Here is a 12,222-nt window from a genome sequence, read left to right on the forward strand (position 1 = left end):
CAAATTCTACAGATATAGACATTGAAACTGTAGTGAAATGTTGCTGGTATAATGTTGAAATGACTATTAACAGATCCTTTGTTACTGTCTTCGGTTGCTGGGCACCACCAAAATAGGAGAGACCTCAGTGTAGTGACCTCAGTTCATTGTGGCTTCTGTAATCTGTTAACACGGGCGACAAATAAAAAAGAAAGCAAGACCTTCCACTATGCACTGCAGATGCAGGCAGTGTGGACTGGGCGCAATCTCTTTCTTTTGTTGGGGTGATTTATTTTATTTTATATTTAAAAATATAAGATTTGTCTGTTCTGGGTTTCTGTGTCGGAGCAGATAATTAATGGACCAGGCCGCACACAGTGGTTATAAAAAACAACAGTACACTCATCTGTATCTGTATCTGTAAGGCCTACGCCCATCAGTATTGGTGTAACACTTGTAGACAGTGTTTTATCAACTCTGCAAGTGAGCCAACACATCTTCTTCTGAAAACACTCACAACAAGCATGTAATAATTAATTTGCAATATTTCAACATAACACACTAATATCTGTTCTTAGGTACGAGTCTCCGATGGCCCCAAACCTGCACATCTTCCAGGAAACCACAGTGGAAGCATTTCCCATGGCCATAGTGGGTTTTGCTGTTGCCTTCTCCGTGGCAAAAGTCTATTCTGTAAAACATGATTACACCATAGATGGGAACCAGGTAGGTTACATTGCTAAGATTTACAACATTAAAGAATAGGCTACTGTACAGGTTTAATGAGGACTGAAACAACCAGACATGTTTTCTCTGACCTGGCTGTAGGAGCTGATAGCTTTTGGAGTCAGCAACATCTTTGGTGCTTCCTTTAAGTCCTTTGCTGCGAGTACGGCTCTTTCCAGGAGTGCAGTGCAGGAGAGCACAGGTGGCAAGACTCAGGTAAACTAAAATTTGATTTTTTTCCCCCTTAAATCGCTTAATTGTCTTAATCCTAACCTTAAAAGGTCCAGTGTGTAACATTTAAGAGGATCTATTGGGAGAAACTTTTCATTTTTTAAAACAACATTGACCTCTAGTGTTTGGGCGGAAGGAGGTATATGATATTCTTCTACCAATCAGATTAACAAAATTACACAAGAAAAGTGAGCAGTGGCATGTCAGATTAACTGAAACCTGGCTTAATGAGACTGAAATTTATTAAATTAACTGGGATCAACATGTTGCAAAGGGAACCAACTATGTTTTAGAGTGTTTTTTCACATACCTAAACTTCAGTTATGCCTCTCAAAGACATGTGGTACAGAGGAATTCCTCATCTCTGTAATTTAAAATACTTGTTCTGTCCTTTCCAGATCGCTGGTTTACTGTCAGCTATCATAGTGATGATCGTCACATTGGCCATCGGATTCCTACTGGAACCACTCCCGAAGGTAAACCTCCTTCAAACTGTACCAACATTCAAGTCTTTGGAGTCTGGACTAAAATCTGACCTTTGACCCTTTATTTTAACAGTCTGTGCTGGGTGCTGTGGTCATCGTCAACCTGAAGGGCATGTTGATGCAGTTTAGAGACATCCCGTACCTGTGGAGAAGGGACAAACCAGACTGTGTAAGTTCCCTCACCCCCAGAGAGAAAGCCTAAATTTGAAGATTTATTATGGACATTTTGTGCTATCTGCCAATAAAAAAAGAACAGGTGAAATATTGCCCTTTAAAAAAAAAACTCTTCTGTTTCTTACCACCTGCATCCAGGTGGTGTGGTTAGGTACCTGTATCGCATCCATCTTGCTGGGGCTGGATCTTGGATTGGCTGCAGGCCTTGGTGTGGAGCTGATTAGTGTCGTCCTCAGGACTCAGTTGTAAGTATCTTCCCACCAACATTTTATTTACACTAAACTTTGTAACTATTTAGTTTTTGTCTTAGCTTGAAAATGTCTTTAAAGTCTTGGCAGCAAGAATTTTTCCTTTTGGTAAATGGAAAGTCTCTGTCATTTCCTGAACTGCTAAAGTACTTAGTGCTCCAATTTAAGGCTCTTGAATGGCAATGTTGGTTAGTCAGTCCACCACTTTGGTCCAGATTGAAAAGTCTCCTCAGCTATAGGGTCGATTGCAATTCAGTATTTTACAGACATCCATGGTTCAAACACCTATAAAAGACCACGACTTTTCCTCAAACGCCACCATTAGGTTCACATTTGGGGTTTTGTGTGAAATGTCTCAGCAACTATTGCATGGATTGTAATAAAATGTGGTTCAGACATTCATGTTTTCCTCAGTGTGAAGTAACTTCGATTATCCTTTAACTTTTCATTCAGCGCCATCGTCAGGCCAACAATGTAATTTGTCCAATACTTTGATTTATGAGCAAATACCTGCAAAACTAGTGACATTCCCATCAGTCTCTGCTGTACTTTGTATTTAGCGCTAACTAGCAAATGTTAACATGCTAACACACTAAACTAAGATGTTGAACATAGTGAATATTACCTGCTAAACTTCCTCCTGTTAGCATTGTTATTGTGAGATTGTTAGCATGCTGACATTAGCATTTAGCTCAAAGTACCACTGCAATTATTCAGTAACAGATTTGAAAACGTTTGGAGCCAGCAAAGAATTTCATACATTTTTATTTCTTGTTTCTTTTTTCAGCCCCCGCTGCAGTGTGCTGGCTAACATCAAAGGAACTGATATCTACAAAGACAGAAAGGACTATGTTGATGTAAGCTGCTGTGTGTTCTATCAGGTGTCTTGTTAAATGTTAAAGAAATAGTTTAACATTTTGGGAAAGACACTTATTCGCTTTCTGAGTGAGAAAGTTAGATCAGAAGATGGATACCACTCTCATACCTGTCAGATAAATATATGGCTACCACCAGTTAGCTTAGCTTAGCATAAAGGCTGGGAACAGGTAGAAACAGCTACCCTCACCGTGTCCAAAGTAAACAAAATCCACCTACCAGCACCCTTAAACCTCACTAGCTGACACATAACCGCCCATAGAACTGCAAAATGTCAATTTTAGACTTTTGTGTTTGGACTGATCAAAAAGTAGTATCAGTCTTCTTGTCTCTCCTTGTGGCTCCAAAACTGGGATCAATTGAGTACCAGGGTTCTTGAGGACAGTATCAGGATTTGTTTGATTTCACTATTATTTCATTAACTTGGAATGAGCAAATATTTGTGTTGAAAGTTTCATTTAACTTGCATTAAGACATCCTGTTCCAAATGTGCTTATAATTCCCATAAAGCAGAGTTGTCTTATTCTTATGGGAGAGAGAGAGGTGATAACAATTTTCCTTGTTTCTTCGTCCTTCTCTGTTTGTATCTTATTTTCAAGTTCTAGTATCTAGTTATACCATGATTTTGGCTATAATTTGGGTATAACGACTCTCTCCAGATATATGAGCCAGAGGGAGTGAAGATCTTCAGGATACCATCACCAATCTTCTTTGCCAACATTGAGTTCTTCAGGAGCAAGCTGGTGGAAGCTGTAAGTACAAGTGTGGCTACAGACTTAAGTTTAGAACAAAGAATCTCATTCAGTGGCAAATACCATAAAGTGTTGTAAAAAAAAAACAACCAAATCTACTTTAAACAGCCATGTTGTAAAGAGACTGATTAGAAAACCTTATCCTTGACCTTGACTCTCTCTTGTGGCTTACTTCACATTAATGTCTTCTCAGGTTGGGTTTAACCCCTTGAGAGTGTTGAGGAAGAGGAATAAAGCGCTGAGGATGATCCGGAAACTACTAAAGAAGGGAGACCTGCAGTGGACATCAGTAAGTAATGACTTTGAACTTGTTCAGTTATAACAACAACACTCATTCACTTTCACACCACCATAAAACTCTCAGTCGCTCCACATGATAACTCTATTCAGGTCAGCAGTGGCAAAATACATTTCTACACAATAAACAATAAAAACATAAACATTACTACCACTCGATTACCACTACTGGAAAGAAATCAGTTCTGTAAATTGATGCTGACTGTTAAGTTTCAAAACTCTGAAGTGTGACAGCATTTGCTCAGCAAACGGTACGAGGTTCACCTCCACTTATCTCACATGCAAATGTGTGAATAAGATATGATCAGGAGATGAGACACACAACATTTTCAATGGGCAGTCCACAGCTGTGTATTTTGGAGTAAAAACACTATTAAACTATACACTGCCAACCTTGTTGCTTCAACACTTGGCTAAGGGAGGTTGTAGACAGACCCACCAGTAGTCCCTAGTGTTCGTACAAGGACATGATCCCTCACCAGCTTCAGTCATAAATGAGGTTTCCATCCAAATGTAGTGCAGACTTTAACTTACTTACTTACAGTGACCAGATGTCCGAGTTTGTCTGGGTTTGTCCCAGGTTTCAAGCTGGGTGTCCCGAGTCCAGACAAATATCTCTAAAACACTAAACTGTCTTGGTTTTCAATTTACACTGCCAAATTGACCCAGATTACACCACATTACCAAAATGATTATAATATTATACTTGTTTTCAGCACTTACATAGAGGATTATCTGTCCCATTCATTATTAGCTAACCCTAGCCAATGAGTCATAGGTAAGCGTCAGAACCTTTCCAGTTAGCTGTCATGCAGAAGAGAATGACTCTAAAGAGCTCCAGGAGGGATACTCCTTGATACCGAGCAATGAAAATGCTGCAATTATGACGTCCAAGGTGCACTCGGCAGGTGTTCTAATGTCCCCCATCATGATGAAAACGCCTAGTGTGTGCATAAGTGCTAAAGTGCATACATGTACGCTGAGATTACCCAAGTGTGCTTCACAAACTGCTACCTACACCGACTTCTGGCTGAATCAGACAGTTTGTACCTTAAAGTACCTCAGAAATGTTGTTTCAAATTGATGCAAAAATAAATGACATCCATTATGTAGCAGTTTTGGTACATCTATGAAACATCTTTGAAACACTGAAACATGTAGTATTGAGAAACAACAAATATCTGGCTCACGTGGAGTAAAACATATTTTAGAGACATAATGAAATGAAAATGATCCAATTCGTCCCAAAGCACAAGTGGTCACTACAAACAGCAGTGCTTGAGCGGCTGACTGAGTTTGACTAACCCCATCCTACAAGAACACCTTTACTACTGTAAATGTAGAAGGTTGCCATCCTGTTAATACTGTGCCAGGTAGCAAAGTGGCATGTCCTCCTTGTTTGCATGAGTTTCTTGAGGTTTCTTGTGGTACTTCTGTCCACAGTCAAATTCAGGAAAGTTCAGATTGTTCATTTTGAAGTACAGCTTCTTCCTATCTTTCCAAAAACACTCTCCAAGCTACATTGTTAATAAAGGTTGATCTTGCATTTCACATTAGTGTCATAGCGATTAACATCATACAGGTCACTTAAGGGCTGTCACCTGTTCACACTGGAAACTGATATGACCAGAAGTTGATTTAGTTCTGCCGGAAGTACTTATACTGTATTGAAATCTTTGATGGACTGGGTATTACTTTGTATTTCATCCAGTATATATCGAAATGTACAGCTTTGTAGGAACCAAAGAGAGGTGAGAAAATGTACAAACTATTTTATCTTTACAGAAAGGCTTCCTGAATATGTCATGCGGACCCCTCAAGGAGTCAGAGGACGAGAGCAACATGGAGGAGCTGGACCTGCCCACTGACTTCAAGGACCTTCCGTCCCGGATCGACTGGAATGCAGAGCTTCCCGCTAATATCGTGGTCCCCCGAGTGGACACCCACAGCCTGATCCTGGACTTTGCTGCTGTCTCCTTCCTGGACATCTCTGCTCTGAAGGGACTCAAAACGGTGAGTTGATCATTCACAGCAGCAGTTATTTTACTAATGCTGTTTTTCTTTAAATGTCTAACTTCTTTTTGTTTTGCTTTTGTAGCTGCTGAAAGAGCTGATCCGGGTTGAAGTTGAGGTCTACATTGTGGCTTGTGATCGTAAGTATTAAAGTCCAGAATCAGACAGAACTTTTACATCTTAAAGGTTATATATATGAAATGCACTTACCATTGGATGTTGCACTAGAGTACTTGAATTTCCCTCTGGATAAATAAAATATGTATCTATCTATCTAGTACCGGCATCTCAGAGCTAAACAATGGGGCAGAAATAAATAAAACTGTTTTATTTTTTTATTGTTATTCTAAGTGAGAAAAAATATCTACAGAGATAGACCTTTTGTTTAACCAGAAACAGCCGTAACTTCACTATTGCTTGCCACCAAACTCCATTATACAAACTCCGTCATTATACCTCACATATCATTGTAACATAACTTCATTCAAAGTGGTCAGAAATCCACAAAAACCATCTTTGTTAGTCTTTCCACTGTTCCAACAATTCACCAAGCTCTGGTGTTGGTCGAAAATAATACCCTAAAATCAATGCAGAAGGATGAGAAAAACGGGGCCGGTTTTTAGTCGGTCTATATCAACACGGCCAGATCTATGTAAACGAAACCACAGAGAGGCCGCGATAGTACAATTATTCCACTATATCTTTACTTATCTCTACTTTACTTAGTTTATCTACTTTGGCACACGCTTCACTGAATTATCAAATCTTTTCTGCCCCAAATATATATTTAGTATTCATGACTTACCAACTGACTGGTTTTACAACAGATTATAGCCCACTTAGTCACAATCTGTATTATCTTCTGCTCACCCGCAGCGTACATCCTGGAAAAACTGCATAACTGCTGCTTCTTCGATGATGAAGTTCAGCCATCAATGTTCTTCCTGACACTGCACGACGCCATGCTGCACATCCTCGAGAAACACCCAGAGTCCACAGAGAAGAAACCTGACTATGACAAGGTAAAAAAGACAAGTTTTCTTAGTATAGCACAATATTTGTAGGACGCTTCTATCTGAAGAAATTCCATATATTACAGCTCTGAATATGTACAGAATACTTAACACTTCGTGTTGTTCTGCAGATTATAACAACAGTCACAGTTCACAACCCTGGAGGCAGTTTGAGGAGCAGAGACAGAAACGTATGTAGTTCATTTTGCCTTTTTATTTGTGTGCAACAGTACTTGCTATGGTTTTCATCTTCTTTATGTTAGCCATGTTCTATATATCATTTTGTTTGTTTTATTTTATTTATTGGTTGATTTTTCTGGGACGAATCCCTATGATCAACAGACAACAAACAACAAAATTCACCAGTTAGTCATCCTAAACAAAATTAGTTAATTTAACTCAAAAAAGTTAGTTTTTTGAGTAAAACTAAAACTCTATTTTGTAAGTTAAAACATTCTTGATCAAGTAGCTTTTAGTAATTTTAAGCTGACACTCACTTAATTGTCACTTTGTATTGTGAGAAAAAAAAACTAGTAAAAAAGAGTAGAATGTTTTCTTACCTTACAAACATGAGCTTGTGTTAAAACTACACATATCAGTGTTATAGATTTAACTACTGTACGGAGCTTGATGCCCTGCAACAACAAGCTGTATTAGGAACAATGAGGAAGTATCAGCGGAGAAGAAATATTAAATTGGTCAAAAAAGAAGCATGATTGTACAGAGTAAAAAAAACAATACTACATTGGATTGTATAGAAAGTCCTAAAAAAATGTTTGAAAAAAGTAATCTTCTGATCAATATTTACAGGAACATAATCTGCTTAATAATTCATTCCAAATTGATCGTTTTACACAAACTTCCTGCAGTTAGTGCATTCACTATGTTGGGTTGCATTGTACAGTTTATCAGTTGTTGTATATTTGTTGAATATAGTCAGGGGGATGTCACTTTATTCAGTTGATCAGAAAAAGGAGTCTCTTAAGGAAAAGGTTTGGAACCACTGGCTTTAAGTATTATGATTGGAAAGCTACACACCATTAAACAGTTCCATAATTACACTTTCATTATGTAAAAGCACATTTTTAACAGTACCACACGCTTCTGTGATGAAACAGACTATAAAAATAACTCCTTTTCTCCGCAGGCTCCGGATCAGAAACGAAGTTCTAACTTGAATGAGAAGATGATCATTTCTGGGAGAAAACACTAAAAAGACCAAAGAAAAAAGAGTCAATGTTTTACAAATCATGCTGTACAATACTCTGATGGAATGAATGACGAGATGCTGTTTTTGACTGTACACACCTGACAATCTAAGTTTACAGTATTTGCTGTAATGTAAGAAAACTAATTTCATGGTATTGTTGTTTTTTTATACGTATATAGTAATTTGTAGAAATCCGTAGGTGCCAAATATTTTACATGTTGTATAGTTTAAATAAACACTGTTCTCTAAGTAATGTTCTCGTTTTTGGCGGACCAAAGCAATGTGAAAAAGACTGTGCAGTGGATGAAATATTGAAATAAATATTTTATCACTCTAAATAATGACATTCTGTGCATCTTTTTTATGTAAGCAAAATATTCATACCGTATGTACACTTTGTTTTGGTGCTCTGTTAAAAGGCCAGCACACTCACTGCACATCAAGGCTGGATTACCAACAGGCAAAGTCAGTGGCGTAGTGGTGCCTGGAGAAGGTTTACTCCGTAATATTTGTGTGCTTATTATGTTCCTCAAATTTAAAAGTCCTTGCTTTGGACAAACAATTGACAGTGGAAACTATTTGTTTTGTTAGTAAGAGTGCTCTGGACCACTCATAAAATGTTCTCTGATCGAAGAGTTTTCATCATGAAAAACAAGGTTTTAACTTTTTTTTTCAACCCATTTTTTATAAAGATATATTTACATGTCCACTCAGGTGGACAGCATGCATTTTTGTAGAAATATGTATTTAACAAACAAATAAATAAAATGTGAATAGAATTTATCCATGCATAACCAAAACATTGAGGAATTCACTGTCCTGTATAGATTCCCAAGTCTCTCGCTCACGATCCATCGACTGTCAGCCATAGTTAGGTGCACTGCCTCAGCACTAACTTACACTGAATGTTTTTATGGCTAGCTTTACTGCAAGGAAACCTACTATAGTATGAGGATAGTATGACACTAGGAACAAGTCAATCAAAACTCATGCATATACAAGAAAACAGCTTTTGAATAGCTGTATACTGTAGTGACCTCTATGCATGAAAGGGATAAGAAAACGTGTGTGAATCCCAGAAATCAGTGGGTATTAACAAAATAAGAACAAATCATGGATACAAACAAAAATAAGAGAAAATGTGTTCATATATCGCCTCTTGCATAAGGTGTCTCTATCCAGAAAATATGACTCAAGATAATCCATAGACCTTGTTGTGGGCAGTTTCATGTAGGAACCATTCTCTTTCTGTGACTGTAGAAATTGACTGAACTGGGTGCCTATACCATGTATCAAGTCCACCAAAGTGGCTGAGTTTGAGATTTTGTGTCTTTCCCTCTCTCTCCCCCGCCTTTCCTCTCTCTTTTCTGTCTCTATAAAAACAATCTTCAAAAAAGATAACAAAGTGACTGAACCAAAAAAGAAAAGGAAATTACATATAACGTATAAACACAAAGAATCATGAATCTGCTTGTGTTAATGATTGAACAGAGTTAAAAGAAAAATGACACAGGGATCTCAGATCACAGATTAGATACATACAGACTCACAGCGTTGCAGAGGGACGCACCGGACAAAGGTTCTTTTAGGGATCTATCTCCAGAATCTTCGGTATAATACTGAGATTAGATTCTTCAGACACCAGAGGTGTGAGGATGGTGACTCTAAGGAATCGATATGAGGTGGTCAGGCCTGTGTACTCTGAGGACAGCTTTGCTGCAGATCATGAGAAAGTCTGCAGACACCGAAAAACCATCCTGCACCATATGAAAGAGTATCTGACGTAAGTAAGGCCCAGTTCTTTAAAGATCAGATCACAGCCTTTGATTTAACTTAATAACTTGCACTATTTTAAATCTTAATTTTTGTGTCTGATTGTGATAGAGGGTTTAGTGAAATTGTGTATAAGGTAAATTCTTTAAACTTGAAAACTTTAAAGTGCAAGAGCTTTTTTATGTTTTTATCTTAAATCCAGCTGTGATTCAAAACGGGCCACAAATGCAGTGCTCTCTCTTCTGCCCATCATTGGCTGGATGAGGATCTACAGAGTTAGAGAGTGGCTGCTGGGTGATGTGGTATCTGGTATCAGCACCGGAATGGTGGCCATTATGCAAGGTGAGGAGCAGGATGGAGAAAGCAAAGTGTGTGGCTGCAAAGTCCTTCAGGGAAAGATTGTGGCCATGGTTCCATAAGAAAAATGTTGACACGAATCCTGACGTATACATTGCATTGTCACAGAATATTGCCTAAGAATGTTAATTGCTGACTTAGAAACGCTGCATGTGAATGTAACTTGTAAGGGACTGTCACTGAATTTGACATTGAATGCCCATTCAGATTCTTACTTTATTTAATGTTTTACTTAACTTAATCTTTGATCAGATGTTCCCACTTTTAAATTAGAATTTTGCTAGTAAGTATGCTTCATATATGGCCGCTAACAGCAACTACAATCACACTCTTGGCTTAAGGTAAGAGTGTTGCAGCAGTAAAAGAAAGTAGGCCGATAAAATAGATGCATAGTATAAATAAGCAAGCTTTATAAACTTGTATAACATAAGTAATAACTTTACAGACACACATATTGGTGAGTAAAAAAAATGGTTATAGCCTCCCACTTGAAAAAGTATTGTTTTGGTGCTCCAAACTCAAGTGTCATTTGGCACCAATTAAAACCAATTGATTCAGATCAATATTTTTGGCTAATTATTAGCTGTATTGTATTTTCAGCTATGGTAATTGATGTGATGCAGTAAGTTGTTTGATACTACACTGGTTATCTGAAGGAGGCACTGAGGTTAAATTCATTCTGACATGATTCCCCAAGCATACGGGAACTTTCAGTTTTAGTAATAGTGTTTTGTGGTAGAAGTATCGGCAACTTTTATCTTAAGTTTACGCCATAAACTGCTAACAGTATTTTAGCAGTAGTGTGGCTCGTGGGATGGCAGTGTTGGTCGGCATGTTGGTCACGAAAATATCCAACAATTATTGGTACACTTTGGATTAACTCACAAAACTAATGACAATCAGCCTCAGCTGTAATTTGTGTTTTGTGCTAATTAGCTAATGTTAACATGCTGCTAACTGACTGTAAACTCTTGTTTGTCAGAATTAGCTTCTTTTAGCAACTTTGCAGCCATTTTCTGAAACTTCTCCTACTAATTATATGGCAGAACATTAACTGGTGATTTATTGAAGTGTTTTCTTTGTTTTCATTTGCTTAACCAGAGATAATTTATTTGAAAAGTATCCAAATCTTCATTCTGTGTTTGCTGTTTTGTTGTGGTCTCTCAGGACTGGCCTTTTCTCTGCTGGCCTCGCTCCCTCCGAGCTACGGCCTCTTCACCGCTTTCTTCCCAATGCTAACATATTTCTTCCTCGGTACTTCAAGACACATATCTGTAGGTATGTATTGCAATGCTGAGTCACTATAAAATATATATATATATTTTCAAGTTTATCAAACTTGATCAAATACAATCTGATGTTTTTTTTTTGAAAATTGAGTGCTTAGGGACAAAATAAAACAGTTTCTCCCTATTTTTCTGTATCAACTGTCCCCAAGTAATAAAAGGGGTTAAAGAGGCCTGTTACAGATCTTATCATAGCAGAGATAAGATTGGATGCTTAACAGCGCCTTCCTCACCTTCATACAGGCTCCTTCCCAGTCTTGAGCCTTATGGTGGGAGCTGTGGTGACCCGCCTGGTCCCAGAGCAGGGAGCACCTGCCAATATCACGGGGTTTGAAGGCCTAACCCAGGATCAGCAGAGAGTCCTGGTGGCCTCCTCTGTTACCTTTCTCGTGGGGGTTTTCCAGGTAGATTTGATTTACTATGCCACAGTACTACATATCAGTAAATCTGCCTGTTCCAAGAGTGGTTTTCAAACCAGATTTATTTTCTCTTCAATTGTCTGTCCCATGCAGCTTGCCATGGGTATAATGCAGGTGGGCTTTGTTGTCATGTACCTGTCTGACACTCTGGTGTCTGGCTTCACCACAGCAGCTGCTGTCCACATCCTGGTGTCCCAGCTCAAGTTTGTATTAGGTTTGAGTGTACCAGGCATCAGTGGTCCACTCTCTATCATATATGTAAGTCCAGAATGTATCTAGTTTTTTTTGTTATTTATGTCAACACATCAAAATAATGTTAGCACCTTAAAAGGTTTATCAATATCAATAAATTAGAAGTCTTATCTTGCAACAATGCATTTATT

At 38.2% G+C, this 12,222-nt stretch overlaps 2 protein-coding genes across 2 annotated transcripts in view; both read left to right on the top strand.

Moving 5' to 3' along the window:
• The window catches only part of LOC118336227 (chloride anion exchanger-like), a 13,957-nt gene extending 5,621 nt beyond the window's left edge, over window positions 1–8,336 (top strand). Inside the window, exons 9-21 of the mRNA XM_035672833.1 lie at window positions 558–705; window positions 808–921; window positions 1,335–1,412; window positions 1,495–1,590; window positions 1,734–1,840; window positions 2,631–2,700; window positions 3,379–3,471; window positions 3,665–3,760; window positions 5,554–5,781; window positions 5,867–5,921; window positions 6,658–6,803; window positions 6,926–6,985; window positions 7,942–8,336. Of these exons, the coding sequence (XP_035528726.1) occupies window positions 558–705; window positions 808–921; window positions 1,335–1,412; window positions 1,495–1,590; window positions 1,734–1,840; window positions 2,631–2,700; window positions 3,379–3,471; window positions 3,665–3,760; window positions 5,554–5,781; window positions 5,867–5,921; window positions 6,658–6,803; window positions 6,926–6,985; window positions 7,942–8,007 (1,357 nt within the window). The 3' untranslated portion in view covers window positions 8,008–8,336. The remainder of the gene's footprint in view (window positions 1–557; window positions 706–807; window positions 922–1,334; window positions 1,413–1,494; window positions 1,591–1,733; window positions 1,841–2,630; window positions 2,701–3,378; window positions 3,472–3,664; window positions 3,761–5,553; window positions 5,782–5,866; window positions 5,922–6,657; window positions 6,804–6,925; window positions 6,986–7,941) is intronic.
• A 1,215-nt stretch (window positions 8,337–9,551) lies between these two features.
• Window positions 9,552–12,222, top strand: part of slc26a3.1 (solute carrier family 26 member 3) — a 10,802-nt gene continuing 8,131 nt past the window's right edge. Inside the window, exons 1-5 of the mRNA XM_035678231.1 lie at window positions 9,552–9,787; window positions 9,980–10,119; window positions 11,302–11,412; window positions 11,664–11,824; window positions 11,933–12,097. Of these exons, the coding sequence (XP_035534124.1) occupies window positions 9,660–9,787; window positions 9,980–10,119; window positions 11,302–11,412; window positions 11,664–11,824; window positions 11,933–12,097 (705 nt within the window). The 5' untranslated portion in view covers window positions 9,552–9,659. The remainder of the gene's footprint in view (window positions 9,788–9,979; window positions 10,120–11,301; window positions 11,413–11,663; window positions 11,825–11,932; window positions 12,098–12,222) is intronic.

This window comes from Morone saxatilis, unplaced genomic scaffold (assembly GCF_004916995.1).
Source record: "Morone saxatilis isolate NCDOM2014 unplaced genomic scaffold, NCSU_SB_2.0 Contig10, whole genome shotgun sequence".
In the NCBI taxonomy this organism is placed as follows: domain Eukaryota; kingdom Metazoa; phylum Chordata; class Actinopteri; family Moronidae; genus Morone; species Morone saxatilis.